Source organism: Rhodotorula graminis (assembly GCF_001329695.1).
Source record: "Rhodotorula graminis WP1 unplaced genomic scaffold RHOBAscaffold_12, whole genome shotgun sequence".
Lineage (NCBI taxonomy): Eukaryota > Fungi > Basidiomycota > Microbotryomycetes > Sporidiobolales > Sporidiobolaceae > Rhodotorula > Rhodotorula graminis.
The window spans coordinates 326,302-352,459 of NW_017264939.1; the positions used below are offsets into that span (position 1 = coordinate 326,302).

At 67.6% G+C, this 26,158-nt stretch overlaps 10 protein-coding genes across 10 annotated transcripts; 6 read left to right on the plus strand and 4 right to left on the minus strand.

The window, feature by feature from the left end:
• Positions 1–139: 139 nt before the first annotated feature.
• RHOBADRAFT_55297 (uncharacterized protein) lies at positions 140–1,994 on the plus strand (the record flags this gene model as incomplete). Its single annotated transcript, XM_018417776.1, has 6 exons — positions 140–723; positions 785–875; positions 945–1,132; positions 1,216–1,384; positions 1,480–1,596; positions 1,660–1,994. The coding sequence occupies 6 exons, from the start codon at positions 140–142 to the stop codon at positions 1,933–1,935; spliced, it is 1,425 nt and encodes a 474-aa protein (XP_018269110.1). The 3' UTR covers positions 1,936–1,994.
• A 519-nt stretch (positions 1,995–2,513) lies between these two features.
• RHOBADRAFT_46156 (uncharacterized protein) lies at positions 2,514–3,559 on the minus strand (the record flags this gene model as incomplete). Its single annotated transcript, XM_018414730.1, has 3 exons — positions 2,514–2,802; positions 2,881–3,458; positions 3,554–3,559. The coding sequence occupies 3 exons, from the start codon at positions 3,557–3,559 to the stop codon at positions 2,514–2,516; spliced, it is 873 nt and encodes a 290-aa protein (XP_018269111.1).
• Positions 3,560–4,205: 646 nt separating this feature from the next.
• Positions 4,206–6,294, plus strand: RHOBADRAFT_38717 (uncharacterized protein; the record flags this gene model as incomplete). The annotated part of the gene is made up of 5 exons (XM_018413555.1): positions 4,206–4,492; positions 4,580–4,633; positions 4,699–5,118; positions 5,188–5,956; positions 6,134–6,294. 5 exons carry the CDS (start codon positions 4,206–4,208, stop codon positions 6,242–6,244), a joined length of 1,641 nt encoding a protein of 546 aa, XP_018269112.1. The 3' UTR covers positions 6,245–6,294.
• A 192-nt stretch (positions 6,295–6,486) lies between these two features.
• Positions 6,487–7,290, minus strand: RHOBADRAFT_46158 (uncharacterized protein; the record flags this gene model as incomplete). Its single annotated transcript, XM_018414731.1, has 5 exons — positions 6,487–6,537; positions 6,621–6,734; positions 6,890–6,982; positions 7,100–7,139; positions 7,223–7,290. 5 exons carry the CDS (start codon positions 7,288–7,290, stop codon positions 6,487–6,489), a joined length of 366 nt encoding a protein of 121 aa, XP_018269113.1.
• Positions 7,291–7,865: 575 nt separating this feature from the next.
• RHOBADRAFT_29275 (uncharacterized protein) lies at positions 7,866–9,317 on the minus strand (the record flags this gene model as incomplete). The annotated part of the gene is made up of 7 exons (XM_018412865.1): positions 8,989–9,317; positions 8,837–8,882; positions 8,668–8,769; positions 8,562–8,598; positions 8,384–8,486; positions 8,146–8,282; positions 7,866–7,972 (listed from the first exon to the last, which is right to left on the minus strand). Coding segments are annotated over exons 1-7 (771 nt in total), but the record flags the coding sequence as incomplete, so codon positions are not given.
• Positions 9,318–9,781: 464 nt separating this feature from the next.
• RHOBADRAFT_55300 (uncharacterized protein) lies at positions 9,782–14,831 on the plus strand (the record flags this gene model as incomplete). Its single annotated transcript, XM_018417777.1, has 6 exons — positions 9,782–10,359; positions 10,423–10,873; positions 10,942–11,491; positions 11,560–11,622; positions 11,686–14,581; positions 14,644–14,831. The coding sequence occupies 6 exons, from the start codon at positions 9,782–9,784 to the stop codon at positions 14,666–14,668; spliced, it is 4,563 nt and encodes a 1,520-aa protein (XP_018269115.1). The 3' UTR covers positions 14,669–14,831.
• A 162-nt stretch (positions 14,832–14,993) lies between these two features.
• Positions 14,994–15,733, plus strand: RHOBADRAFT_46161 (uncharacterized protein; the record flags this gene model as incomplete). Its single annotated transcript, XM_018414732.1, has 5 exons — positions 14,994–15,061; positions 15,130–15,169; positions 15,295–15,387; positions 15,517–15,621; positions 15,698–15,733. 5 exons carry the CDS (start codon positions 14,994–14,996, stop codon positions 15,731–15,733), a joined length of 342 nt encoding a protein of 113 aa, XP_018269116.1.
• A 1,508-nt stretch (positions 15,734–17,241) lies between these two features.
• RHOBADRAFT_29278 (uncharacterized protein) lies at positions 17,242–19,307 on the minus strand. Its single transcript, XM_018412866.1, has 5 exons — positions 19,049–19,307; positions 18,910–18,963; positions 18,422–18,841; positions 17,584–18,352; positions 17,242–17,403 (listed from the first exon to the last, which is right to left on the minus strand). Exons 1-5 carry the CDS (start codon positions 19,300–19,302, stop codon positions 17,293–17,295), a joined length of 1,608 nt encoding a protein of 535 aa, XP_018269117.1. The 5' UTR covers positions 19,303–19,307; the 3' UTR covers positions 17,242–17,292.
• Positions 19,308–19,981: 674 nt separating this feature from the next.
• On the plus strand, positions 19,982–21,227 carry RHOBADRAFT_55302 (uncharacterized protein; the record flags this gene model as incomplete). Its single annotated transcript, XM_018417778.1, has 3 exons — positions 19,982–19,987; positions 20,075–21,005; positions 21,073–21,227. The coding sequence occupies 2 exons, from the start codon at positions 19,982–19,984 to the stop codon at positions 20,996–20,998; spliced, it is 930 nt and encodes a 309-aa protein (XP_018269118.1). The 3' UTR covers positions 20,999–21,005; positions 21,073–21,227.
• A 333-nt stretch (positions 21,228–21,560) lies between these two features.
• Positions 21,561–26,156, plus strand: RHOBADRAFT_46165 (uncharacterized protein; the record flags this gene model as incomplete). The annotated part of the gene is made up of 21 exons (XM_018414733.1): positions 21,561–21,744; positions 21,811–21,930; positions 21,997–22,229; positions 22,294–22,344; positions 22,405–22,415; positions 22,473–22,534; positions 22,600–22,745; positions 22,816–22,974; positions 23,040–23,144; positions 23,212–23,356; positions 23,432–23,512; positions 23,580–23,635; positions 23,696–23,802; positions 23,882–24,074; positions 24,158–24,369; positions 24,436–24,514; positions 24,585–24,659; positions 24,736–24,966; positions 25,036–25,308; positions 25,383–25,661; positions 25,740–26,156. 21 exons carry the CDS (start codon positions 21,561–21,563, stop codon positions 26,154–26,156), a joined length of 3,219 nt encoding a protein of 1,072 aa, XP_018269119.1.
• Between the last annotated feature and the right edge of the window lie 2 nt (positions 26,157–26,158).

The window sequence follows — 26,158 nt, forward strand, 5'->3', positions numbered from 1 at the left end:
GGCTATCTTCCGAGCGCGTGCAGAGAGACGGAGCGAGTCGTTCGCGGTCGAAAAGGCGAGACGGTCGATCGAGAGCTGAGAGGAGGCGGTGAGGGAGTCCGGCATCATCGCTCGCTCACCACCCCCTGCGAGCTCCGCCATGCTCCAGCGCAGCCTTGCACGAGCTGCACGGGCGCAGCGCACGTTGCAGGCCGCCCCACGACGGTCCCTGTGGCGCTGCTCGACCCTCATCTCTCCCTCGCCGGCATCGCTCCTCGCCCACGTCGAGGCGCAGGACAAGGCCAGCACGCCAGGCCAAGTCCTCTACGCCCTGTCCAAGAACACGCCGCAAGAGCTCGTGCCGCACTTTGTCGCCGCGTTGCAGACGTCGTCCTCCTCGTCGTCGTCGTCGCCCTCGATCGGCTGTCTCGCCGAGGTCCTCCCGCCCTCGACCGTCGCCCGCCTCGCACCCCGACACGACACCGTCGCCGAGCTCTACTCGCTCTCGATCGCGCGCCACCACCCCTCGCACGACACGGAGCGCGCCATCCCGTTCCGCTCGACCCTCACCGGCCGGCCCAACATCGCGCTCGGGCGCGAGATCCGGCCCGAGCTGCAGCACGACGCGCAGGACGACGCGGGCTTCGAGGCCTTCTTGCGCGGCGACAAGTGGGCGTTTGGGGAGCGGGCGAACGGGGCGAGGGATGCGGCCGGCGAGGGGATCGAGGAGCTGAGCGGCGTCGAGTGCGTCCCTCTTTCGCGTCCGCTCAAGAGCTCGTAGACTGACTCTATTGTCATTCCGCAGGCCGTCGCAGGTCAAGGAGGTCGTCGCCCTCACTGCCGACCGCATGCAGCCTTTCCTCGCCGCCCTTTCCTCCTATTCTTCGGCAGCCAAGGTGCGCCCCGCCCCACCCTCTCATCCCTCGTCGAGCGCTCAGCCTCTGACAGCGTTCGCAATCCTGCAGACCGGCCTCGTCGGCACGTCGACCCCGTTCCACTCGCCCAACGGCGCGCCGTTCTCGCTCTTCTACGGCACCGAGGTCGTCTCGAGCGGCGCGATCGGCGTCGCGGTCGTCGGCTCGACTTCTGCGCCCGCCGTCAAGCTCGACTACGGCGGCCTGCAGGCTGTCGGCAAGCCGCACGAGGTGACGAGGTGCGTCGCCGCCCCTCCCTCGCGCCTCTCCCCTCCCGGCTCTCGCCCGAGATCCTCGAGACTGACACGCTCAACCCACACAGCTCGCAGGGCAACATCGTCCTCTCGCTGTCGAACCAGAACGCGGCGCGCCTGCTCCTCGACGCCGTCAACGAGCTGTTCGGCACCTCGGCCGACAACCTGAGCGCCGTCCAGCGCAGCGAGGAGAAGGAGAAGGAGTTCTATGCCGCCATGTTTGACTCGCAGCCTGTTGTGCGTCTCTCTCTCTCTCTCTCGCTCTCTCTCTCTCTCGATCTCGCCCGAAAAGGGGGGGCGACAACGTACTGACGAGCTGCGCCCGCCTGCAGCACCCGCTCGACCTGAGCCAGGCGCGCCTCGTCGCCAAGATTATGGCCGGCAGCCCGTCTCGAGGCGCGCTGTCGGTCGAGACGGAGCAGGAGGTCGTCACCGGGTCCTACCTCGTCGTGCGTCCCACTCTGCCGTTCGTCCTCGCGCGCCCAGTCTCCTGACGCTCGTCCCGCTCGCAGTTCGTCACCGCCCCGACCTCTCCATCCTCCTCCTCCTCCTCTCCCGCCACCCTCTCCCCACCTCCCAGCTCCCTCACCTTCCTCTCGACCTCGCCCTCGGACACCGCGCCGCGCTTTGCCGCATCCGACGCACCCACAGCATCCCCGGGCGACGTCGTCGAGCTCGACGCGTTCCTCGCCGCGAGCGAGAACGGCGTCCTGTTTGCGCCGGGACAGACGGGCCAGGTCAGGGTGTGCGCGATCGAAGGCGCGAGCGTCAGGGCGCTAGAGCAGTAGAGCGAGAGCTGGAACCGACGGGTTCGTGCGCGAGTTGAGCAGGTCTTTCTCTCGGCGAGCGCTCTCCTTCTCGCGTCTCTCGTTGCACGTCCCTCGCTACGCCGTGAGCGAGAGCGAATGTCTGCTTGCCTCTCACGGCGCGCTCGCTCCTCGCTTCGCTTCGACGCTCTTGCTCGCCATCCTCGTCTCGTCAACGGCCGAGATCTCGCTCGCCCGCGCTCGGTTCGGCAGCTTCGGCTCTCGTGGTCGCATGCTCGGCAGCTGCTCGCAGGAACGCGCCGCTCGACAGCTCGCTACGGGATCGAGGCGACCTCGCTCTCTCTCTCTCTCTGGGGAACTGCTCCTTCGACCTCGGGCAAAAGCGCACTGCAGGATCTGAGGAACTGGGTCGTACACAGAGTTGGGGACGCAGAAGACGAGCGTCGCCGGAGAAGTGGGCAGGTGTCGGGGGCGCGAAAGGCCAGCGCGGGAGGGAGAGCGAGAGAAAGGTGTAGTCGGTCGACCTGCGGACGCCGCGGTCGTGTGAGCTCGGGAGAATGAAAGCGAGAGAGAGAGAAGGGGGCGCACCTGAAGCTCGGCTAGATCGTGTCCCACTCCAAAATCAGGAGCTCAAAGGCGACGCCGCGGTCGGCAAACCGGCCCTCCAAGCTCTCTACGAGCGCGTTGCTCACCTCGCGGTCGGCGTCCTCGTCGTCGTCGTCCTCCTCGACCAGATCACATTCGGCGTGGAACTTGATGTTCTTGACCTGGACAGGCCGAGCATCCGACTCGAGAAGCTCGTCGAGGTCCCACAGCATGGGAGACGGGTGGTCGCCCGTGTACATGTACTCGAAGAGCTCGAGGCTCGACGGCAGCTCGAAGATGACGCTCTGGTGGACAGTATCGTGTGTTACGACGAGTACTCGAAGACACGTAGGCAGCTGAGCTGCGGTAGAGTTGAACCACCTGTTGCTCTGGCCGATGACCGGGATCGACTCGAAGATGAAGGTGCGTAGGTGCTGTAGGTTGGCGACCGCCCGCTCGAATGTGGACGACTCGGCGTCGCACTCGGCGTAGACGTAGACGAGCTCGACGTTGCGGCACATCTCGAGGAGTACTGCGACGTAACCGGGCATGTCGAGAAAGGGTTTGCGCTCGAGGCGGCGACGGCTCGAGAAGTTGAAAGTGAGGACGCGTGGTACCTCGAGCAGTTGCGGAGCGTCTTCGACGGCGTGCAGGAAGTCGGCGCACTCCTCGGCCGTCTCGAAGTGCAAGGAGCGCAACAGGGCAAGCTGCGCCGGCTCACGCCACAGGCGACACACGAGCGCGACGGACATCATGTCGCGTAGCCGCCGCAGCATCTGACAGGTCGAGCTGCCAGCACGGTATTTGCGCTGGCAGAGACGTGCGAGCTCGTTGCAGATCATCTCGACGAGCTCGACAGGGAGGCGAGCGGCCGGGCTCAGGACGGCGGGCGGCGCGGCCATGATGATCGAGGAAGATGACGAGGTAGATGAAGAGGTGGTACCGATGCCGCACGACTTCTGCAGGAGGGCGGGGAGGTCAGCGCACCATTCCATGCAGGCGGCGAGGAGCCGCGGGGAAGGGAGGGATGGGAGCGCTCGAGAGGGCGTAGGACGCACATGAGGCAGGCTTGCGAGCTCTGGAGCTGGAGATGCGCGGGTCGAACGGGTCCTAGATGCGAGTCTCAAGAGCTGGTGGTGAGTGGGAGGAGGACGAGGAGGGGGGGCCGACTCTCGCTCCTCGTCCACTCGCCTCGGCCTCGCCGGTCGGTTTATGTAGGGCGTGGGACACTCTAGAGAGGCTTCTGCTGTTTGCAGGCGCTTCACGAGCTCGCAGCGAGCCACCCTCGCTCTTCCGGCGTCGGCTTTCTCCTCGAGAGGTGATGAGGCTCTGACGCTCTCTCGCCACGCTCTCCGGGCGGTCTGAGCCGTGCAGGGCGTCGACAGACTCTCTGCTCGAAGCTCGAGCGCTCCACAGTACCCGCTCGAGGCGAGGGGCGAGAGCGAGCGACCAGCTCCTCCTCGACTCGGCGGTTTCTCGTGGCGCTGCCGGCGAGTCGAGCTGCCGAGACTCGGACTCTTCTCTCATTCGAGCGAGTGTGCACTCTGCTCTCCGTCGACCGGCTGCAGTCGACGAGAAAGGCTCGACATCACGTGCGTCGAAGAGAGCGAGAGCGACGGCTCGCCGAAGTTTCCCCACTCGGGTCCACGGCAGCCTCTCTTCCTTCCTTCTCTCCCTCCTCACTGCACGACAGCGACAGCGACAGGATGCTCCAGACAGCACGCGCACATGTGCCGACCCTGCTGCTGCGGCGCCAGCTCTCCACCTCGACCCGCCTCGGTCGCCCGCTCCTCCTCGCCCACCCTCGCGGCAGCACCTCGTCCAGCGCTGCTGCACCAGCTCGGCAAGGCCAGCTCGCGACTCGACTCACGCCGGGACCAGCGCCCAGCACGACGCGCCTGTTCAGCTCGACGACGGTGCGCGAGGGCGAGCGCAAGCCGTTCGTGCTCGCCGACATTGGCGAGGGCATCACCGAGGTCGAGATTGTCAAGTGGTGCGTCCCCTCTCCCCTCTTACGCGGTCGAACGCATCGGCAGGAAGGAGCGCGGCGACTGACCTCTCGAGCCTCGCCCGCAAACAGGCTCGTGAAGGAGGGCGACACGGTCGAGGAGTTTGACCCCATCGTCGAGGTCATGTGCGCCCAGCTGTCTCTCCCAGCCACTTTAGGAGCCTGAACCTGACACAGCACGAGCGACGCAGGTCGGACAAGGCGTCGGTCGAGATCACGTCGCCGTTCTCGGGCCGGGTCGTCGGTTTGAGCGGCGCGGCGGGCGACATGCTGCGCGTCGGCAACACGTTGTGCGAGGTCGAGGTCGACGGCGAGAGTGAGAGTGACGAGGTCCAGTCGCCGACGATGCCGCTCGCTGCCGCCGAGCCGGTCGCCGAGACTGCATCGTCGGACGCGCCACCGCCGCCGAGCATGGACGGCCGACTCGAGCCTGTCGACCGCTCCGACTCGGTCTTCGTGCGGGACAAGGACGTCCTCGCGACGCCCGGTACCCGTCGGTTCGCGCGCGAGCACGGCGTCGACCTCGGCCAGCTCACCGGCACGGGCAAGAACGGCCGCGTCACCAAGGAGGACGTCTACGCGTTCGTCAGCGGCGGCAGCACTTCCCCAACGTCGTATTCCGCCCCTCCTGCACCTCGAGCAGCAGCAGCGTCGTCGCCCGCACCCGCCGTCCAGTCGAGCCAACCACCTCCCGCTCGCACCTCTTCCGACTCGACGACCACGGTCCCGCTCTCGCCGACCCGCCGCGCTATGTTCCGCGCCATGACGGCCTCGCTCGCCATCCCGCACTTTGCGTACTCGGACACACTCGACGTCACCGAGCTCGAGCGCCTGCGCCGGTCGCTGTCGAGCAGCATCCCGCTGTCGATGCGCAAGGGCCTCTCGCCGGCCGACGAGGCGACCCTCGCTCGGCAGGCGCACTGGAGCGGCATCGACGGTGGCGCAGGAGCGCAGCGAGTCGACGAGGGCAAGCGCATCGACCGCGTCACGCTCTTGCCGCTCCTCCTCAAGGCCCTCTCGCTCGCCGTCGCCGAGCACCCTCTCTTCCTCCACACCCTCGCCCCCACATCCTCGTCCACCTCGCCCGAGCCGACTCTCGTCCGCCGCACGTCGCACGACATCTCGGTCGCGCTCTCGTCGCCCTCGCCCGCCGGCGGCCTCTTCACGCCGGTCCTGCGCGACGTCCAGCACTCGTCCGTGTTTGCCCTCGCGTCGCAGCTCGCCGGCCTCCAGTCGTGCCTCTCGACCTCGTCGTCGGGCTCGGCGCCCCGCTTCCCGCCCGAGCACAGCGGCGCCGGCACGCTCACGCTCTCGAACGTCGGCGTCGTCGGCGGGCGAGGGACGCACCCGGTCGTCCCGCCGACGGGGCAGCTCGCGATCGGGGCGGTCGGCAGGGTCAGGGTCGAGCCGAGGTTCAAGCAGGGGAAGGAGGAGGAGCGGGCGAAGCGGGTCGCGCAGGGCGTCGAGGAGGACGAGGTCGGCGGGGAGTGGAAGGTCGAGCCGAGGCTGGTTCTGGTGCGTCGCTCTCGTTTCCCTCTCGCTCTCTCGTCGACGACTCGCCTCGCGCAGGTCGTCCGTCGAGTCCGCGTTGATGTCGGGACGTCGCTCACTCTCGCTCGCCTGCAGGACGCGACTTTTACGGCCGACCATCGCGTCGTCGAGGGCGTCGAGCTCGCCCGCCTCGTCGAGACGTGGAAGCGCATCGTCGAGGATCCAAGCAGGCTCATGGGGCAGTAGAGGGCGGTGCAGCTGGATAGAGTGCAACGGCGCAGCGGGTCGAGAAGGTCTTTTTCGAGCATGCGATTGAGAGGCTCGATCTTGCCGGCTTCTCTTTCTCGGCTCGAGAGCGCGCTCTCCTCTCGTCCAGACGCGCGTACGAGAGACGACGACAGACTGCAGTGGCCACGGCGAGTACGACAAACAAGCGGCTCGACCCTCTTCCTCTCGTTCCTCCCTCGCGACCAGCTCGCCGACGACGCTCACTCGGTGTCCTCGTCGGCCGCCTTCTTGCCCTTCTTCGGCTTGCTCGGCTGCATCGAGGAGGGAGGGGGGAAAGTCAGTATGCGAGTCGACGACTCACTCGAGCTCGAGAGAGGTGGAGGTCTGAGCGCACCGTGTCCTCCTCCTCCTCGTCATCGTCGTCCTCCTCCCCCTCCTCGTCGTTCGAGCCGTGCTTCTCGACAAAGTGCTTCTTGCCCTTGGGCGAGAACCTGAACGAGTCCTTCTCCTGCGAGGGCGAGAAGAGGGAGCGAGGGAGGGGGAGGGAGGAGGGGGATGCGAGGAAGAGGGTGAGCTCAGCGGCTGGCTACGAGGAGCACGTCGACGACGACCGGGTCGTATCGCCGTCGACGATACGAGACGAGCACGAGTCGCCGAGCGCACCTGGATGAGGTAGCCGTCGTCGACCTCCTTGGCGATGACCGTCTTGAGGCTGTCCTTGACCGAGTCCGAGTCGATCTTGACGCTCCAAGTGTCCTGCGGTGGGTCAAAGGAGTCGGTCAGCTTGCGCGTTTGGCAGTCTTGACGCGCTGGCCCTGCTCCGAGAGGAGAGAACGCGCGCGACGGGAAGGGCCAGAGGAACGAGCGACGCACGCGGATGTACTCCTTGATCTTGCGGCGGGACACCTTCTCACTGTGCGTGTCCAGGAAGGTCAGCTCCAGCTCTCCGTGGCGTATGCACGCGGACAAAGGGCGAGAGAGAGAACGAGGACGCACCCTTTGCCCGCCTTGTCGACCGCGCGCTCGACCATCTCGACGTAGGACGTCTTTGGTGCCTTGCCCATGATCGCGAGTGTCGAGTGTGTCGTGAAGTGAGGTGCGAGAGAGACAGCGAGTCGAGAGTGAGAGGCAGGAAGGAGAGAGAGAGGGAGAGAGAGAGGGAGAGAGAGAGAGAGAGACCGAGGTCACGCTCGCCGGCTCGCCCGACTTGCGAAGGTCAACTTGGCCGACGCGCCCAGTTTTGACATCCCTCCCAGCTCGCTCTGCAGCGTGCGCAGCGCCCTGTGACTCTCGCTATCGTCTCGACTGATGCACGAGCGCGAATGAGAGGCGCTCAGGGAGCACCGGCCGGAGAACAAAGCTCAGGCTCGCTCGTCCCGCTTGACTCGCAGCGCGACATGCGGCGCACGGAGGCAGCTCGTCGAGGTAGCCAAGGACGCAGAGAGAGAGAGACGCCGAGAGAGCGACGCGCTACGGCTGGACCGCTCGCAGGCTCTCGCCAACGCGACGCCGACGCACAGAAAAGACAGCCCGTTGCACCCTCTCGCCCTCGTCCGCGCCCGCCCTGCCGACCGCCCCGCCCGTCCCAGACCCGCCCACCAGCTCGAGAGTCCTCCCGCTCGCGAGCCCCGACTCACGAGAGCATCGTCATCCACGCGAGGAGGAAGAAGAGCATGAAGAGCGGGAAGACGGCGAGGACGGCGCGGTCTTGCTCGAGGCGGGTCCCGCCGAGGAAGTTGACGGCGGCTGTGGGCGAGGGGGGCCGTGTCAGTACGTCGTCGAGGGTGTTCGGCCTGGACGTTCTCAAGAAGGTGAAGGCCGGCGGGCGCGCGACAAGGTGCGCGTCGGCCGGCCAGGCCTTGCCGAGCTCGTTCAGGCGCTCACTCGAGCGAGAGAGAGAAAGAGGGACGTCGACGCACCCCACACGCTCCAGGCGAAAGTCGCGGCGCAGATCGGGAGGCGGATCCAGAGCATCTTGACAAAGACGGCGACGAGGGCGGCCAGGTCGAGCGGGAAGATGCAGTACCCGAGGACGCACAGCGACTGGAAGAACGAGCTGCGTGCAAGGAAGGTTGGTGAGTCACGACAGCTTCACGGCACAGCTGGGCCTGCCCGACGGTGCCGGGCAGGCGCAGCAGGGAGGAATAAGCGACACACACTTTGCCGCCGAGGAGTTTGGCGTTGAGGGTGACGACAACCGAGCCGGCCCAGACGATGACAAAGACGCCGGTGAAGATCGGGAGCGACTGGTCGGTCGGGGCTGCGCGACAAGAGGCGGTTCGAGGTCAGGCTCGTCGACGGGGGCAGGCGTGCGCAGGAGAGGCTTGTCACGCACCGTTGGTCGACAGGAGGATGGCGAGGGTCAAGCAGAACTGTAGAGAGAGGTCCTTTAGTACGGCGCTATGTGACGAGCGAGAGAGATCAAGACAGAGGCGACGCACGATGAGCGGGCCCCACAGGTCCCAGTCCTGCAGTACGGCGTTGCCCGAGGTCGGGTGCAGGACCTGGACAATCTTGTTGCCGATTGTTCGCAGATCGCGCATCTGTCGGGTCGGGCGCGCAGGGTCAGGGACGTGCGCGGGTGCAGAAGGAGGGAAGGTGAGGACGCACGATGGTTTCCGAGACGGGCTCATCGAGCGTGTCGGTGCCGGTAGACCTGCACGAGGCGAATGTCAGTGGTCAACTTCCTCCCGCAGCTGACTCACCCGTACGCAGTAGAGCGCGCGAGGAGCAGCAGATGGAACGGAGGACGCCCGACGCACCTCGTCTCGGTCTGGATCCCGCCGAACGTCGTGTGGCGCTGGCCGCGAGCGCTCGAACCGCCAGTCTGGCCCCCTGCCGAGCCGCCAATCCTGCCCTCGAGTGCCGGGCTGGTCGCGCGGCCCTTGCCCTTGTCCTGGGCGGGAGCGTTGTGGGTCGGGAGGAGGCCCTGGGACGAGGTGGCGACGAGGTCCTCGTCCTCCGATATGTCGGCGGCGATCTCGTACTGAGCTGCTGCCATCGGTGCGGGTGCTGGAGCCGAGGTGAGGCGGGTTCGAGGAGGCGACGGAGGACCGCGGTGGGGGAGGGCGGCAGGTCGAGGGGCGCGTCGAGCGAGGGTGTGCGCGCGCTGGCTGGCGGCGGTGTACGGCTGTGCGTGAGCTGGCTGCAGCAAGTGCACAGCTGGTCGTCAGTAGAGAGCGGGAGGAGCTTGCGGCCTGGGAAGGCTGATCGTGTCGCGCTCGAGTCGCTCCCACCGGCTCGCTTTGCGTATCTGTACCGGGCAATCTACTTATTATATTCTACTTGGACTGCTCAGTGTAACCCCGTCTCTCTCTGCAGCGCGTTGAGGCGAGGCGGCGGAAATTGGTGCGACGCCCTGCGGAATCTGGGCAGTTTGTTGTTAGCCCTCACCCTCTCGCTCTCGACCCACCAGCGACGCGAGCAGCACTGCAGCACCGCGCAGAGCCACCACTCGCACCTGCCGAGCCCGAGTACACCCCTCGGCGAGCCCGCGCGGCGTCCTCCTCCCCCGACCACCACCACATCGCTCAACCTCGACTCGCCGTCCTCGCCATGGCGGACCCGCAGGCGCCGCTCGTCACCCCTTCGAGGCCGCCCGTTACCGTCGACATCTCGACCATCGAGGCCGCAAAGGAGAACATCGTCCCGCTCCACTCTGGCCGCTCAGCCTCGCAACTCGCCGCCCTCTCGACCTCGACCCGCGCCGGCCTCGGCCTCAAGCTCGATGCAGAGCACGCCCGGTTCCAGGCCCAGATCGCCGCCGTCGACGTGTACGAGGCGACCGGCGCGTGGGACGACGGCCGCGACGGCCTCGCCGCAGACGACGTCGCCCTCCTCGCCGAGGACCCGCTCGACGTGTCGCACCAGTACGTGCGCTTCATCGTCGCCAACTACCCGGCCGGTGCGAGCGCCGCCAACAAGCTCGTCCCTGTCCTCGAGGCGACGACGCGCAAGTTCCTCGCCGACGGCCGGTACACCAACGACCCGCGCTACTTTCGCCTATGGGCCCACTACGCCAAGAACATGGAGGACGCCGAGGACTGCTACCGCTTCCTGTTCGCCAAGGGCGTCGCCGAGAAGCTCGCCGCCCTGTACGAGGAGTACGCCAAGGTCCTCGAGGCCAAGCACAAGTGCGTCCCCCTCTCCCTCCCCCTTTACCCGGTCGCGCCGCGACTGACCCTCGACGTGCACAGGCGCAAGCAGGCCGACCAGGTCTACAACCTCGGCATCAACCGCCGCGCGACGCCGCTCGACCGCCTCAAGCGCTCGTACCTCGACTTCCAGGCGCGCATGCTCGTCGCGCCGCCCGTTCCCTCTCCTCCTCGGCCCTCGGCGCCCACCGCCGACGCGCGCCCGATCCTGTCGCGTCCAGCAGGCGCCGTCGTCGCCGCCGGCTCGGGCACGGGCGCGGGCACGGGCGTGCGACCCGCCGGCAACGGGAGCCTGTTCGCCGTGTTCCGCGACGGGGCGGGCGGCGCGAGCGAGGCGGGCAAGGAGGCTGGGTGGGAGGACTACGGGACGGTCAAGAGCCGCACGAGGGAGAACGACGATGACAAGAAGGAGTGGGCGGGCGAGGTCATGCCGCAGAAGGGCGCGGCGACGTCCAAGCCGGGAGGGTTCAAGCTCGAGGTCTTCCGCGACGAGGTGCGCCCGACTCTCTCTCTCTCCCTCGTCGTCAGAGCGTCCACTGACTCTGACTCGCTCGCCCACAGATCGCCGCCGCCGCCGTCTCGGCGCACCTCCTGTCCGACACGGACGTCTTCTCGCGCTCGTCGCGCGCTCCGACCGAGGCCGACCTCCTGCGCTCGAACCCGTTCAAGAACTACGGCGCGTCCGACGCAGGCCTCGTCGCGCGCGACCCGCTCGAAGGCCTCGAGGTCCTGCCCCGGGCCGGCGCGAGCAGCTCGGGCGCCGGGAAGAGCCGCAGCTCGAGCCGCGAGGGCGACAAGGACAAGGACGGCGCGCGCAAGGTGCGCTCCGTCAAGAAGCCGGCGAGTTCGTCCTCGACGAGCGTGTCGTCGTCGTCGTCGTCGAGTAAGGGCAAGACGGCGTCGAGCAAGCCGGCGTCATCGTCGTCGAGCGCCGACCCGGCCGCCAAGCCCAAGGAGCGCGTCGCCATCAACCTCGCCGAGATCTACCCGAACGAGACGGACGAGTTCTCGCCCGAGGAGGTCCGGGCGCGCAAGCACGTCGAGGCGACGCGAACGTGGGGCGGGTGGGAGTGGGCGGCGCAGTGGGACGAAGAGACTGCGAGGACTGGCTGTGCGTCTCGCCTACCCTCTCCTACCTCTCATACTCGGATGATCCTGACGCTGTCGACATGCCCGCAGCGACGAGCTACAAGATCGACGCCGAGACGGGCTGGCCGGTCCTGTACGACACCAACACGGGCGGTCCGTCCTCCTCCCGGCCCCCTCTCCTCACGCCGCCGCTCACTCCTCCAATCGTTCCTGCAGCTCCTCTCTACGACTTCCTCCCTCGACCTGTCGCGCCATCACCTGTTCCCGCACCCGGCGCACCCGCACTCGCCGGGGCGGCTTCGCCCTCGCCAGCTTCGCCGACTCGCCCCTCGTCGCAGCCCGAGCGCAGCCTTCTTTCCCCTTCTCCTCCTCCGGCGCAACGCGTCGCACTCGAGCTCGGCGACGCCGCATCGCCTGCTCGCGAGCGCTCGCCGTCCCCACCTCTTCCCCTCGACCCGAACCGCCCTCCCTCGCCGACCATGAACACGCGCGCCGCCAACGCGCTCCTCGACCACCTGTTCGCCAAGACGCTCGACTTTACCAAGGTCAACGGCGCCGGCCGAGCCGGGCAGGACTCGTCGGACGACTCGGACGACGACTCGGACGACGACGACGAGGCGGCGTTCGGCGGCCTGCCCGGCGGCACTGAGAGCCAGTTCTCGACGCAGGGTGCGACGCAGCAGAGCGACGCCGACGTGTCGGACGCGCCGTTCGCGCCATTCAGCCAGACCCGGAGCCAGATGGACGACGACTCGGCCTACTACGGCTCGCAGCAGCGCCACCTTGCCGACGCGCACGCTCGCCTCGACGTCGTCGCCGAGGGCGACGAGAACGACGAGAACACGCCTGCGCCTGTCGTCGCAGCAGCCGCCGCCGCAGCGCCCCTGCAGCTGTTCCGGGACGGCTCGTCTCAGCCGCCGGCCACCCCGAGCGGCGGGTTCCGCCCCGTCACGCGTGTCGGCTCGGCTCGTGCGCCGCTCGGCATGAAGGCGGGCACGCCCCTCGCGGCGCAGCCGCCGCCGCCGTCGTCGCTGTTCAGCGTGTTCCAGGACGGCGCCGCCGCGCCGCCGTCGGGCCAGGGCGTCTTTGGGGACGACGACGACGACGTCGTGCCGTCGTCGCAGGAGAGCGACTCGACGCCGCTCGGCCCGCTGCAGCCGCTGCAGGAGGACGACGACTCGTTCGCCGAGCAGGACGAGTTCGAGGCGCCGTTGCGCGGTTCGCAGGACGGCGACGAGTCGTCGCAGCGCGACGGCCCGAACGACGGCTACGACCTCGGCCGGCGCGTGCCCGGGCAGCCGAGCCGGTACGCGCCGTACGTGCAGCAGATGACGCCCATCGTCGAGCGCACGCTCGAGTTCACCAACGGCACGGGCCTCCTGTCGGCGAGCCAGAAGGGCCGCCGCGACAGCTACTACCCGGGCGGCGGCGCCGGTGGTACTGTCGCCGAGGAGGACGAGGACGAGCCGAGCACGGAGGAGGACGACGATGACGAGGAGGACGGCGACCGGGCCTTTGTCGCCTCGTTCCAGCAGCCCTCGTTTGTCGCCCAGCAGCCGCCGGTCCTCCAGCAGCAGCAGCCCCAGCAGCAGCTCGACGCCGACAGCAGCAGCGACGACAGCAGCGACGACTCGTCGGACGAGGACGACGCGCCCGCACCTTCCCTCCTGCAAGAGCCCGTCTTCGTCCCGCCGCCCGTGTCGTCGCCGGCGCCACCTTCCCGGTCCTCGCTCGGCCACGACGGCTCGTACGACGCCTCGCTCAGCACCACCCTGCCCGACGGCCTCAGCATCGCCGGCAACCAGAGCGGCATGGTCACCGACATCGTCGTCGACGCGAGCACGACCCGCCGTTCGTCGAGCCTGCCCGCCGCCGACGCGCCCGCACCCGTCGACCCGTACAGCGGCGCCACCCTGTCGGCCCTCCTGCGTGCGGCCAACCCTCCCGTCCTCGAGCACGCCGACGTGCACAACCTGCGCCACGAGACGGCCGACCGGCTCGCCGGCCTGCAAAAGGCGGCCAAGCGCCGCAACCGCACGAGCAGCGGCAAGGGCGGCAAGGACCGCACGGGCACGATCGACGAGGCGTGGGACGTCGAGCTCGGCGGCGAGACGTTCTCGGTGCGCGACAAGCTCGGCGAGGGGTCGTACGGCGCCGTGTTCCGGATCGCGCTCGGCGGCGGCGGCGACGACGACGACTTTGACGCCGACGCCGAGGACGAGCTGTCGCTCGCCGTCAAGGTCGAGAACCCGGCCAACCTGTGGGAGTTCTACGTCCTGTCGCAGCTGCACGCGCGCCTGCCCGAGCGAGCTCGCGCGTCGGTCGTCGCCGCCCAGCGCCTGTACGCCTACCGCGACGAGTCGTTCCTGTTCCTCGACTACTGCGACCAGGGCAGCCTCCTCGACGCCGTCAACCACGCGCACGAGTCGGGCGTCGCCCCGACAGCGTCGGGCAGCTCGGGCCAGGGCGTCGACGAGCTCCTCGCCATGTTCTTCGTCGTCGAGGTCCTGCGCACGCTCGAGGGCTTCCACGCCTCGGGCTTCGTCCACGGCGACCTCAAGATCGACAACTGCCTGCTCCGCCTCGAGGAGGTGCCCGGCGGCGCACGAGCGTGGGCGCCGACGTACGACCCGTCGGGCGCCAACGGGTGGGCGCACAAGGGCCTCAAGCTCATCGACTTTGGGCGCTCGATCGACCTGTCGGCGTTCCCTCGCGGCCAGGCGTTCTCGACCGACCAGGACCCGCACGAGCTCGACTGTGCCGAGATGCGCGAGGGCCGCCCGTGGACGTTCGAGCCCGACTACTACGGCGCGGCCTCGATCGCGGTCAACCTCCTGTTCGGGCGCACGATCGAGACCAAGCGCGTGCCCGTCGACGACGCGCAGCCCGAGGGCCCGCTCAAGTGGACGCTCGCCCACTCGTGCCGGCGGTACTACCAGGTCGACCTGTGGACGCGCCTGTTCGACGTGCTCCTCAACCCGAGGAGCGTCCGCGCCGACTCGAGCCTGCCCGTCGTCGACGAGCTCGCGGCCGTGCGCCACAAGATGGAGGAGTACCTGCGCCAAAACGGCGAGAAGGCGGGCAAGAGCCTGCGCGGGCTCATCAAGAAGCTGTGCGTCGCCTCTTTCCTCCTCCTCGGCTTCCCTCTCGTACTGACTCGCCTCCCTCACACAGCGAGATCCACTCGATGATGCGCTAAGTCGTTAAGGAGAGCGACCCGGTCCCCCTTCCCCTTTGCCGTCCCCCTTCGTCTTTCACTCGCCCTCCCTCGAGCCTTAGTTTCCCCCCTCCTCCTTTGTGCACCTCGTCTCACAGCCTGGCACGCCTGCATTGTACCGCACCCGCGCTCGGCGCCTCATGTCAAACCCGACGCGAGGTTGACCTCGGACTCTCCGCGCTTCGGAGGCCGCTCGCGCCTCGCCCTCGGCGTGCTCGCCTCGCTCCGCCGTCCGCCTCTCTCTCTCTCCTTCTCCTCACTTTGCTCCTCGCTCCCTCTCTCGCTCGACCACACACGCACGACCACCATGCCCGGCAAGGCCACCACCGCAAGCTACGCAGAGATGCTCGACCTCGCCGTCAACTCGGGCAAAGGGTGCGTCCGTTCGCCCTCGGATCGCCTCTCCCTCTGTCGGAACTGACCTTTCGCCTCCCTGCACACAGCGAGAAGGTGTCGAGGCAGAAGATCTACACCTACATCCGCGTGCGTCGCCCTCGTTCCACTGCCTCGTCTGTGTCCTCCTCTTCCGCTCGCAGCACTCTCCCGCGAGCGAGGCGAGGATGTCGCCGGCTGCCGGCATGCGACTGACGGCCTCTGTCGCCCGCCAGATCAACTACAAGATCGACACGGACGGCGCGACGTTCAAGCGCCACATCAAGGCCGCGTTCACCAAGCGCCTCGACGCCGGCATCATCCTCCAGGTGCGTCGACCCGTCCTCTCTCTCGCGCAGTCGGCTCGCAGGAGCAGTGTGCGACGCTGTCGCCTGCTCTCCTGGTGTGGCCCCTCCAGCACGACGGAGCTGACCAGCCTCGACGCCCTCCTCGCGCAGCAAAAGAACTCGTTCTACCTCTCGGCCAAGGGCAAGAAGCACATCGCCGACCAGTACGACCTGTCGGACAACGACAACGAGGCGTCCGAGACCGAGGAGAACACGGTGCGCCCACCCTTTCTCTCTTCTCTCGCCTCGCCTCGCCGGCGCCAGCTGACCTCGCCCGCCGCCCGCCACGCAGCCGAGTAAGCCGAGCAAGAGCGTCAAGTCCAAGTGAGCGGGTCCTGAGTTCGGCCCTCGCAGATGGACCGAGGCTTACGCGCCGTCGAGATGGGCCCGAGCGGCGGTGGCGAGGAGGGAGCGGCCGGTCACGCTTGTTTGTTGTAGCTCTACTCGCTTGAAGACACTCTGTCGGACGTGTTTGACGTGCTCTGGACTCTTCGGGCTGGCAGAGAGGGGAGCGAGAGCGTCAAGTACGCCAACGAGCTTCGTTCACGCGAGCTCGTCGACGAGGGCGAGGTCGGCGATGCGACACCGTGCGCTTCGGCCGCCTCTCAATCGCGCTCATGCATCGCCCGAAGCGATAGCGTGCGACACAGGGCGCTGTGCACGCTGCAGAGCGAGCTGGGAGGGATGTCAAAACTGGGCGCGTCGGCCAAGTTGACCTTCGCAAGTCGGGCGAGGCGGCGGCGTGACCTCGGTCTCCCTCTCTCTCTCTCTCTCTCTCTCTCCTTCCTCCCTCTCACTCTCGACTCGCTCTCTCTCTCGCACCTCACCTCACGACACCCTTGACACTCGCACACCATGGGCAAGGCACCAAAGACGTCCTACGTCGAGATGGTCGAGCGCGCGGTCGACAAGGCGGGCAAAGGGTGCGTCCTCGCTCGCTCTCTTGCCCTTTCGTCTGGGTCCACTCGCGCAGGCGACGGAGCTGACATCTTCGCGTCGATACACACAGCGAGAAGGTCTCCCGCCGCAAGATCAAGGAGTACATCCGCGTGCGTCGCTCGTTCCTCTGGCCCCCTCTCGTCGCCCCTTCTCTCCTCTCGGAGCAGGGCCAGCGCGTGGGTTGGCGCTGTGATCCAGCTGACCCACTCCCTTGACCCACCGCAGGACACCTGGAGCGTCAAGATCGAGTCGGACTCGGTCAAGGACAGCCTCAAGACGGTCATCGCCAAGGAGGTCGAGGACGGCTTCCTCATCCAGGTGCGCTCGAGCTTCGTTCCTGCTCGTCGACTCGTCCCGTCGACAGCGGGTCGACGGCGTCGTCGTCGACGGATGCCTGCTCGAGTTCGACCTCACCCTTCCTCTTCCTCGCGCCCTCTCGTCCCTCCCCCTTCTCGCCCTCGCAGGAGAAGGACTCGTTCAGGTTCTCGCCCAAGGGCAAGAAGCACTTTGTTGAGAAGTACGGCTCGAACGACCAGGAGGAGGATGACGAGGACGACGAGGAGGAGGACACGGTGCGCTCAGGCCTTCACCTCTCTCGAGCTCGAGCGGCTCCTCGGATCGCGCACTGACTCTCTCCCCTCCCTCCTCGATGCAGCCGAGCAAGTCGAAGAAGGGCAAGAAGGCGGCCGACGAGGACACCGAGTGAGCGTCGTCGTCGAGCTGGTCACGAGGGAGGAGCGAGAGGAAGAGGGTCGAGCCGCTTGTTTGTCGTACTCGCCGTTGCTACTGCAGTCTGTCATCGTCTCTCGTGCGCGTGTCTGGACGAGGAGAGAGCGCTCTCAAGCCCAGAGAGAGAGAAGCCGGCAAGCTCGAGCCTCTCGTTCGCACGCTCGACGAGACCTTCTCGACCCGCTCCGCCGTTGCACTCTATCCAGCTCAAACCGCCGTCTACTGCCCCATGAGCCTGCTCGGCTCCTCGACGATGCGCTTCCACGTCTCGACGAGGCGGGCGAGCTCGACGCCCTCGACGACTCGATGGTCGGCAGTGAAAGTCGCGTCCTGCAGGTGAGCGAGAGAGTGAGCGACGTGCCGGTGCCCGACCTCAACTCGACAGACGACCTGCGCGAGGCGAGTCATCGACGAGAGAGAGCGAGAGGAACGAGAGGGACGCACCAGAACCAGCCTCGGCTCGACCTTCCACTCCCCGCCGACCTCGTCCTCCTCGACGCCCTGCGCGACCCGCTTCGCCCGCTCCTCCTCCTTCCCCTGCTTGAACCTCGGCTCGATCCTGACCCTGCCGACCGCCCCGATCGCGAGCTGCCCCGTCGGCGGGACGACCGGGTGCGTCCCTCGCCCGCCGACGACGCCGACGTTCGAGAGCGTGAGCGTGCCGGCGCCGCTGTGCTCGGGCGGGAAGCGGGGCGCCGAGCCCGACGACGAGATCGAGAGGCACGACTGGAGGCCGGCGAGCTGCGACGCGAGAACAAACACGGACGAGTGCTGGACGTCGCGCAGGACCGGCGTGAAGAGGCCGCCGGCGGGCGAGGGCGACGAGAGCGCGACCGAGATGTCGTGCGACGTGCGGCGGACGAGAGTCGGCTCGGGCGAGGTGGACGAGGATATGGGGGCGAGGGTGTGGAGGAAGAGAGGGTGCTCGGCGACGGCGAGCGAGAGGGCCTTGAGGAGGAGCGGCAAGAGCGTGACACGGTCGATGCGCTTGCCCTCGTCAACTCGCTGCGCTGCTGCGCCGCCGTCGACGCCGCTCCAGTGCGCCTGCCGAGCGAGCGTCGCCTCGTCGGCCGGCGAGAGGCCCTTGCGCATCGACAGCGGGATGCTGCTCGACAGCGACCGGCGCAGGCGCTCGAGCTCGGTGACGTCGAGTGTGTCCGAGTACGCAAAGTGCGGGATGGCGAGCGAGGCCGTCATGGCGCGGAACATAGCGCGGCGGGTCGGCGAGAGCGGGACCGTGGTCGTCGAGTCGGAAGAGGTGCGAGCGGGAGGTGGTTGGCTCGACTGGACGGCGGGTGCGGGCGACGACGCTGCTGCTGCTCGAGGTGCAGGAGGGGCGGAATACGACGTTGGGGAAGTGCTGCCGCCGCTGACGAACGCGTAGACGTCCTCCTTGGTGACGCGGCCGTTCTTGCCCGTGCCGGTGAGCTGGCCGAGGTCGACGCCGTGCTCGCGCGCGAATCGACGGGTCCCGGGCGTCGCGAGGACGTCCTTGTCCTGCATGACGACCGAGTCGGAGCGGTCGACGGGCTCAAGCGGGCCATCCATATTCGGCGGCGGTGGTGCGCCGGACGATGCAGACTCGGCGACCGGCTCGGCGGCTGCGAGCGGCATCGTCGGTGACTGGACCTCGTCGCTCGCGTCCTCGCCGTCGACCTCGACCTCGCACAACGTGTTGCCGACGCGCAGCATGTCGCCCGCCGCGCCGCTCAGACCGACGACCCGGCCGGAGAACGGCGACGTGATCTCGACCGACGCCTTGTCCGACCTGCGTCGCTCGTGCTGTGTCAGGTTCAGGCTCGTAGAGTGGCTGAGAGAGAGAAAGGCTGGACGCACATGACCTCCACGATGGGGTCAAACTCCTCGACCGTGTCGCCCTCCTTGACGAGCCTGTTTGCGGGCGAGGCGGGAAGGGTCAGTCGCCGCGCTCCTTCTGCCGACCTGCGTGAACGCACGAGAGGGAGAGGGGACGCACCACTTGACGATCTCGACCTCGGTGATGCCCTCGCCAATGTCGGCGAGCACGAACGGCTTGCGCTCGCCCTCGCGCGCCGTCGTCGAGCTGAACAGGCGCGTCGTGCCGTGCGCTGGGCTCGGCGTGACTCGAGTCGCGAGCTGGCCTTGCCGTGCTGGTGCAGCAGCGCAGGACGAGGTGCCGCCGCGAGGGAGGACGAGGAGGAGCGGGCGACCGAGGCGGGTCGAGGTCGAGAGCTGGCGGCGCAGCAGCATGGTCGGCGCGTGCGTGCGTGCAGTCTGGAGCATCGTGCAGCTGTCGCTGTCGTGCAGTGAGGAGGGAGAGAGAGCGCAGGAGAGAGAGGGTGCCGTGGACCCGAGTGGGGAAACTTCGGCGAGCCGTCTCTCTCGTTTCAACGCACGTGATGTCGAGCCTTTCTCGTCGATGCTGGCCGGTGGACGGAGAACAGAGTGCAGACTCGCTCGAGTGAGAGAAGAGCCGAGTCTCAAACAGCTCGACTCGCCTGCAGCGCGACGAGAAACCGTCGAGTCGAGGAGGAGGAGGTCGTTCGCTCTCGCCCCTTGCCCCGAGCGGGCACTGTGGAGCACTCGAGCTCTGAGCAGAGAGTCGGTGGACGCCCTGCACGGCTCAAATCGCCGCCAGACTGCCGCGAGAGAGCGCCAGAGCCTCATCACCTCTCGAGGAGAAAGCCGCCGGGGGAAGAGCGAGGCTGGCTCGTGGCGGGCTCGTCGAGCGCCTGCACACAGCAGCAGCCTCTCCTGAGTGTGACCCACCCTGACCAGCCCGACCGGCGAGGCCGAGGCGAGTGGACGAGGAGCGAGAGAGTCGACCTCCCTCCTCGTCCTCCTCCCGCTCACCACCAGCTCGCGAGACTCGCATCTAGGACCCGTTCGACCCCCGCATCTACAGTTCAAGAGCTCTCGAGCCCGCCTCATGTGCGTCCCTTGCCCTCCCGTCCCTTCTCCTCCGCCCCGGTCCTCGCCGCCCCCATGGAATGGTGCGCTGACCTCGTTCCCCCTCCTGCAGACGTCGTGCGGCATCGGTACCAGCTCTTCATCTACCTCGGCATCTTCATCGATCATCATGGCCGCGCCGCCCGCCGTCTTGAGCCCGGCCGCTCGCCTCCCTGTCGAGCTCATCGAGATGATCTGCGAGGAGCTCGCGGTGCTCGATCTGCGTGTGCGCAACCCCGGCACGACAACGCGGTACATGTACTCGCAGCAGGCGGCCTTGGCGAGCGCTGCGCTCGTCAGTCGCATCTGGGCGGGTCCGGCGCAGACGGCCCTCCTGCACTCCCTCCGCTTCGACACGGCCGACGAGTGCGCCGACTTTCTCGCCGCGATGGAGCACAATCCGCACCTTCTCGGCCTTCCTCGAGCGATCGACTTCTGCGTCACCGGCTTCATCCAGGACGACGACGAGGCGCCGCTCGACATGCCCAACTTCATCGCGACGCTCCTCGAGAAATGCCGCAACCTCGAGACCGTGCACAGCTACGCCGAGCGCAGCATCAGCTCGCTGGGGTTTGACTTCGCGATCCGCAACATGCGGCACCTGCGTCACTCTGTCTTCGAGGCAAACCCTATGCTCGGCGAGACCAACAACTGGTTCAACGACAGCATCCGCCAGCTCCCGTCGCACGTGCGCGTCGTCGGCGCGTACGACGATGCCGTCGAGCTGGACATCGTGTTCGACCTGCCGTTCAACCTCGACCTCCTCGAGTACCGCTACATGCGCGACGAGCCCTCTCTCCTGTTCCATTGCCTCGACGCGCTTCTCGAGGCGGAAGACCGACCTTTCAGGGTATCTCGGCTCAACGTGTACGTCGAGCCGGATCTCGACCTCCCGGTCGTCCTCCCCATGGTCAGCGCCGACATCGTCAAGGACTACACGGCCAGCTTCGCCGCTTGCGGCGTAGTCTTCCAGCTCCTCGAGTTGGCGTGGTCCTGATCGGGCGGTGCGTCGGCTCTCTCCCTCTCTCTGTGCGCCTGCTGGTCGAGGAAACTGACCTTTCTCGTCTGCAGCTCGCGTGCCCTCGACTGCCCACCTCGCCCTCTCCCGTTCCATCTCTCTCGCCGTCCTCGCACGCCCTCCTTCTTTCCGCGTCCTTCTCTCCCGCACGTCGCCGCGCTGTCGCGTGTACCGAGTTCCCCAGGTCCTGCAAGGCACTGTTCCCTGTCCTCGACGTCAAGCGAGCGAGCGGCGAGCATTTCCCGGCGAGACCGAGAGCGGGCACGTCTGGTCTCTGCAGGCAGACTCTCTCTGCGCGTGCTAGAGCGTCGAGAGTGCGCAGGAAAGCCGCCGAGCCGCGAGCGAGCGTTGACGGCCGAGCGAGGCCGGCGAGGAACCGCCGTGAGAGGTGCGCACAGCAGGGCCGGCTCGAGCAGGGTACATAGACCTGCATTGCAGTCCCGCCATGCCCCAGCACTGGCGGCAGGAACTCGCGAGATCTCGAGAGCCGCACGAGAACGAGAGGTGCGCGGCTGCTCGTCTCCTCCCCACTTTGGTCGACATGGCGGCCAACGCGCAGGACCCGCAGGTCCAGGCCTACAGCGCCCTCCTCGAGCAGCTTAACGCTGCGCCGCACGACCGCAGCCTGCACGAGCAGCGCATCGCCCTCGCGCGCGCGCTCACTGATGAGCAGGAGGTCGAGCAGGCGAGGAACGGGCTCGCACAGGTGTATCCGCTCAGCCAAGGTGCGCCCGACTCTCTCTTTCAAACCCTATGGTGCATTGAGCTGACCCAGCCCTTCCCCCGCGCAGCCGAGTGGACGGCTTGGCTCGACGACCGCAAGGCGGCCCTCCCGAATCCGCCAACCGACGACGTCGCGCCCTACCTCGAGCTCGTAGAGCTGTACCGCAGAGCCAGCAGGGACCACCTCTGTGCGCCCCCGCCTCGTCTCGGCCGTCCTCCCACGAGCCAAGCTGACCTTCTTCCTCGCGCCGCAGCCATTCCGCTCCTCGTCTCGTGGTCGCAGTGGACCACTGCCAAGTACTACCTGTCGCAGGGCCTCTCGCCGGCACCGCCACCAGCAGACGCCGACGACGAGGACGCCGCCATGGAGCCGGCGAGCCGCAAGGTCGGCGAGCCGGACGAGCTGCTTGGCGTCGTCTTCTCGCTCGAGGAGGTCCGCGGCGTCTGCGACGAGGTGCTCAACGTTGCTGGAGCGCACATTGCCGAGGTGCGTCCCACCTCTCCCTCGTCACGCCTACAGGAGACGCACTGACCCCTCCTCGTGCCTGCAGAGCTCCAAGGTCTGGTCGCTCTGGCGCGACTTCGAGATGGACCTCCTCAAGGTGCGCCCCTCGCCTCCTCTGTTCGTGTACGGGACCCTGACTCTCTCTCTCTTCGTGCAGCTCGACCCTTCGTGCATCCCCATGTCGCCTCTTCAACTCGCCCGTCCTGACCTTCCTCTTACTCGCAGGCCCGATCAGCTCCTCCAGGTCGAGCAGATGTACCTCGCTCGCCTCAAGGTTCCGCATCTCGGTCCGTCCCTTTCTCTCTCTCCTCTCCTCACGCGCCATCTCGCTGACCTCGTCGCGCCGTCGCAGACATCGCCGAGACGTTTTCGGCCTACTCGTCGTTCGTGACCAACTTTGACAACGAGAACTACGACAAGAGCTTGCCTGCCGCCAACAAGATCTTCAGCGCGACGGCCAAGAAGGCCGACGAGCGCTACCCCGAGGAGGAGAAGCTCGTGCGTCCCCTCTCGCTCGTCGCCCCCCGTCTGAGCCGAGCAGCACTGACTCTTTCGCGTGCGCGAGCAGAAGGCGGCCGGCTACAGCCCGCAGGCGTACCTCGACTACGTCTCGTGGGAGCGCGAGGTCAAGCGTCCCGACACGCCGCTCGTCAAGGGCATCTTTGAGCGCGCCGTCGCCGACCACCCGACCGAGATTGACCTGTGGGACGAGTACCTTGGCTTCCTCGTACGTCCTCGTCTGTCGCCCTCTCTCTCTTGAAGGTCCGACCTGACTTGAGCGAGCACCCGCAGCACAAGATCCCCGAGAAGGACTCGAACCTGCGCGACGTGTCCGAGAAGGCGATCCGCAACCTCCCGACGTCGACCTCGCTCTGGACTGCCGCCATGCGTGTCGCTGTGCGTCCCTGTCCTGTTCTTGCATCTTCCTCGGCCTCCCTTCCCTGACGGCGTACCTCACCCGCAGGAGAAGCTCGGTCTCGGCGCCGAGGAGGTCGAGGCGCTCTTCCAGCGCGCGCTCGCGACGGGCTACTTCTCCAAGGACATGGACGCGACCGTTGCCCTGTACCACGCCCGCGCGAGCTACTACCGGCGCGAGATGGACCGCAACGGTGCGTCCCCCTTTCCTCCTCCTCTCGCTCGGCGCCCGAGAACCTCGTCCTGACGACCCTCCCGGCCGTGCGCAGCGACCGACGACGGTCCCGACGCGCAACTCGCAGGACTCGCTATCGGCGTGCTGCAGGAGGGCATCGAGTCGACCAAGAAGGGTGCGTCGAGCCCGTCCACCCGCTCGCGCCCTGTCACCGCATCCCTGACTCGCCTCCTCGCTCGCAGTCACCAAGAAGGGCGGCGACCCTCAGTTCCGCCTCGAGAAGTTCCTCATTCGCATCGTGCGTCCCTCTCGATCCCCTCAGAGTCGAGCGAGCCTGACGTGTCACCATGTCCCGCAGTACGAGCGCTTCCAAATGTTGAGCGAGGCGCGCGCCATCTGGGAGGACCTGTGCAAGACCCGCCAGTACTCGTACGCCGTCTGGTACGGCCACGCCGACTTTGAGACGTGCGTCCCCTTCTCCCGCCTCCTCCCCTCGACGTCGCCTTGACCGGGCCCTGACCCTCTTTGCCGCCGCCGCTCGCAGCCGCATGGGCGACTACGCTCGCGCGCACCAGGTCTACACGCAGGGCTGCGCCGTCAAGGGCCTCGACTACCCCGAGTTCCTGCTCGAGGCGTGGCTCACGTTCGAGAACGAGTACGGCGTCCTCGCCGACGTCGAGTTTGCGCTCGTCAAGGCCAAGAGGCAGCGCAAGGGCCTCGAGAAGCGGCGCGCGAGGGTGCGTCCCTACCTCTCACCTTTCGGAGGCGTCTTCTTGTCGAGGACCGGCGACTGATAGGATCTGGTGTGCATGGCATACAGGAAGCAGCAGACGCCGCCGCCAAGGCCGCCGCCGCCGCGCCCGCACCGGACGCCGACAGCTTCATCTCGTCGGCGGTCGCGCAAGAACCGGCGCAGGACGGCGTCGACGCGAGCAAGAAGCGCGAGCGCAGCCCGCAAGACGAGTCGGCGCCGGCGCAGGGCGCCAAGAAGGTCCGGGTCGAGGCGCCCGAGCCGGCCGGCGAGCCCAAGCGGTGCGTCGACTCTCGCCTATCCTTATCTGAGCGCCGACCTGACCCTGAACTCTCTCCCACCTGCAGCGACCGCGAGCACTCGACCGTGTTTGCCATCAGCTCGGGCGAGATGAGCGAGGAGGACGTCCGCAAGCTGTTCCGCGACGTGCGTCTCGCCTCCTCCCCTTCACCTCTCTCTCGAGCGCGCCTGACATCTGCCCCTCTCACGCTCGCAGTGTGGCGAGATCCGCGAGCTGCACGTCAAGTCGATCGACGAGCGCACCTACGCCCAGATCGAGTTTGTCGACAAGGTCCGTGCGCGCTCACTCGCCTCTCTTTCCTCCTGCCCCTCGACGATCACTGACGACGAGCCTACCCCGCCTACAGGAGAGCGTCCTCGCGGCGCAGACCAAGGACAAGAAGCGCATCAACGACCTCGAGACCGAGGTCCACATCGCCTGGCAGTCGTGCCTGTACGTGACCAACTTTCCCGAGTCGTTCGACAAGGCCGCCCTCGAGCAGCTGTTCAGCAAGTACGGCACCATCTTCGACACGAGGTGGCCGAGCAAGCGCTTCAAGAACACGAGGCGGTTCTGCTACGTCCAGTTCGCCAACCCGGTGCGCCTCGCCTCTCTCTCCTTCTTTTTCCTGCACTGCGACGCGGTCTGACCTTCTGCCGTCTTCCAGGCACACGCGCAAGCTGCCCTCGAGCTGCACGGCACCGAGCTCGAGCCCGGCCACGCCCTGTCGGTCCTCATCTCGGACCCGTCGCGCAAGAAGTCGCGCTCGGACGCCGGCGCCCACCAGCGCGAGCTCTACGTCGCGTCACTCGCCAAGTCGGTCAAGGAGGGCGACCTGCGCAAGCTGTTTGAGCCGTTCGGCACCGTCACGGGCGTCCGCATCCCGCAGGACGACAAGGGCTTGTGCAAGGGCTTTGCCTTTGTCGAGTTCGAGAACGACGTGCGTCCTCGCTCGCCTTTGTCTTCCTCTCGTCTTCTCAAGGCCGCCTCACTGACTCGCTCTCACGCTCGCAGGCGTCGGCGCAGGAGGCCCTGTCGCTCAACAACCACGAGCTCAAGAAGCGCCACATGTCGGTCACGATCGCCCAGGCGCGCCAGGCCGGCACGGGCAAGTTTGCGTCGCAGCCCGAGCGCCGTGTCGAGACGGAGAACCGCGGCGTGCGTGTGCGGGGCCTCGCGAGCGACACGCAGGAGGCCGTCATCCAGCAGGAGTTTGAGAAGCTCGCGCCCGTCCGGAGGGTCAACTACGTCGCCGGCACGACCGAGGCCGTCGTGCTGCTCGAGAATCCGGCGGTGCGTCCTCCTCTCTCTCTCTCCTTCCTCTCGGCCATGACGATCGCGTTCACTAACTCTGAGCCTCCCTGCCCACAGGACGTCGGCAAGGTCCTCATGCAGCGCGAGTCGCTCGTCATCGGCGGCCAGCAGGTGACGCTCCTCGCCGAGGGTCGCCAAGCTCGTGCTGCAGCAGGCGGTGCCGGCGGAGCGAGGAATGGCTCGCCCGGCGGCGGCGGCGGTGGCGCAGGTTCGGGCGACGGGCCGGGCGAGCTCCCGATGATGCCCCGGCAGGCGACGCGCAGCCGTGGCCGTGTCGGGCTCGTCGGCACGAGGGGCCGCGGCGGACGAGGAGGCCGGCTCGGAATCGGCTCGGGGAGGAGCGTCGGGTCGCTCGCGGCGCAGGGTCAGGCCGGCGGCGACGCGACGATGGCGGGTCCAAGCGGCGAGAAGCCCGCCGAGGGCGGAAAGAGCCAGGACGACTTCCGCGCCATGCTGCTGAAGAAGAAGGAGTAGCG

Coding starts and splice junctions, on each gene's coding strand:
- RHOBADRAFT_29278 (XM_018412866.1), bottom strand. CDS start 19,302: ATGCTGCTGCGCCGCCAGCTCTCGACCTCGACCCGCCTCGGTCGCCCG. Junction 18,964..19,048: donor GAGGTCGAGATCGTCAAGTG/GTGCGTCCCCTC, acceptor GCCCGCAAACAG/GCTCGTCAAGGAGGGCGACA. Junction 18,842..18,909: donor GACCCCATCGTGGAGGTCAT/GTGCGTCCAGCC, acceptor CGAGCGACGCAG/GTCGGACAAGGCGTCGGTCG.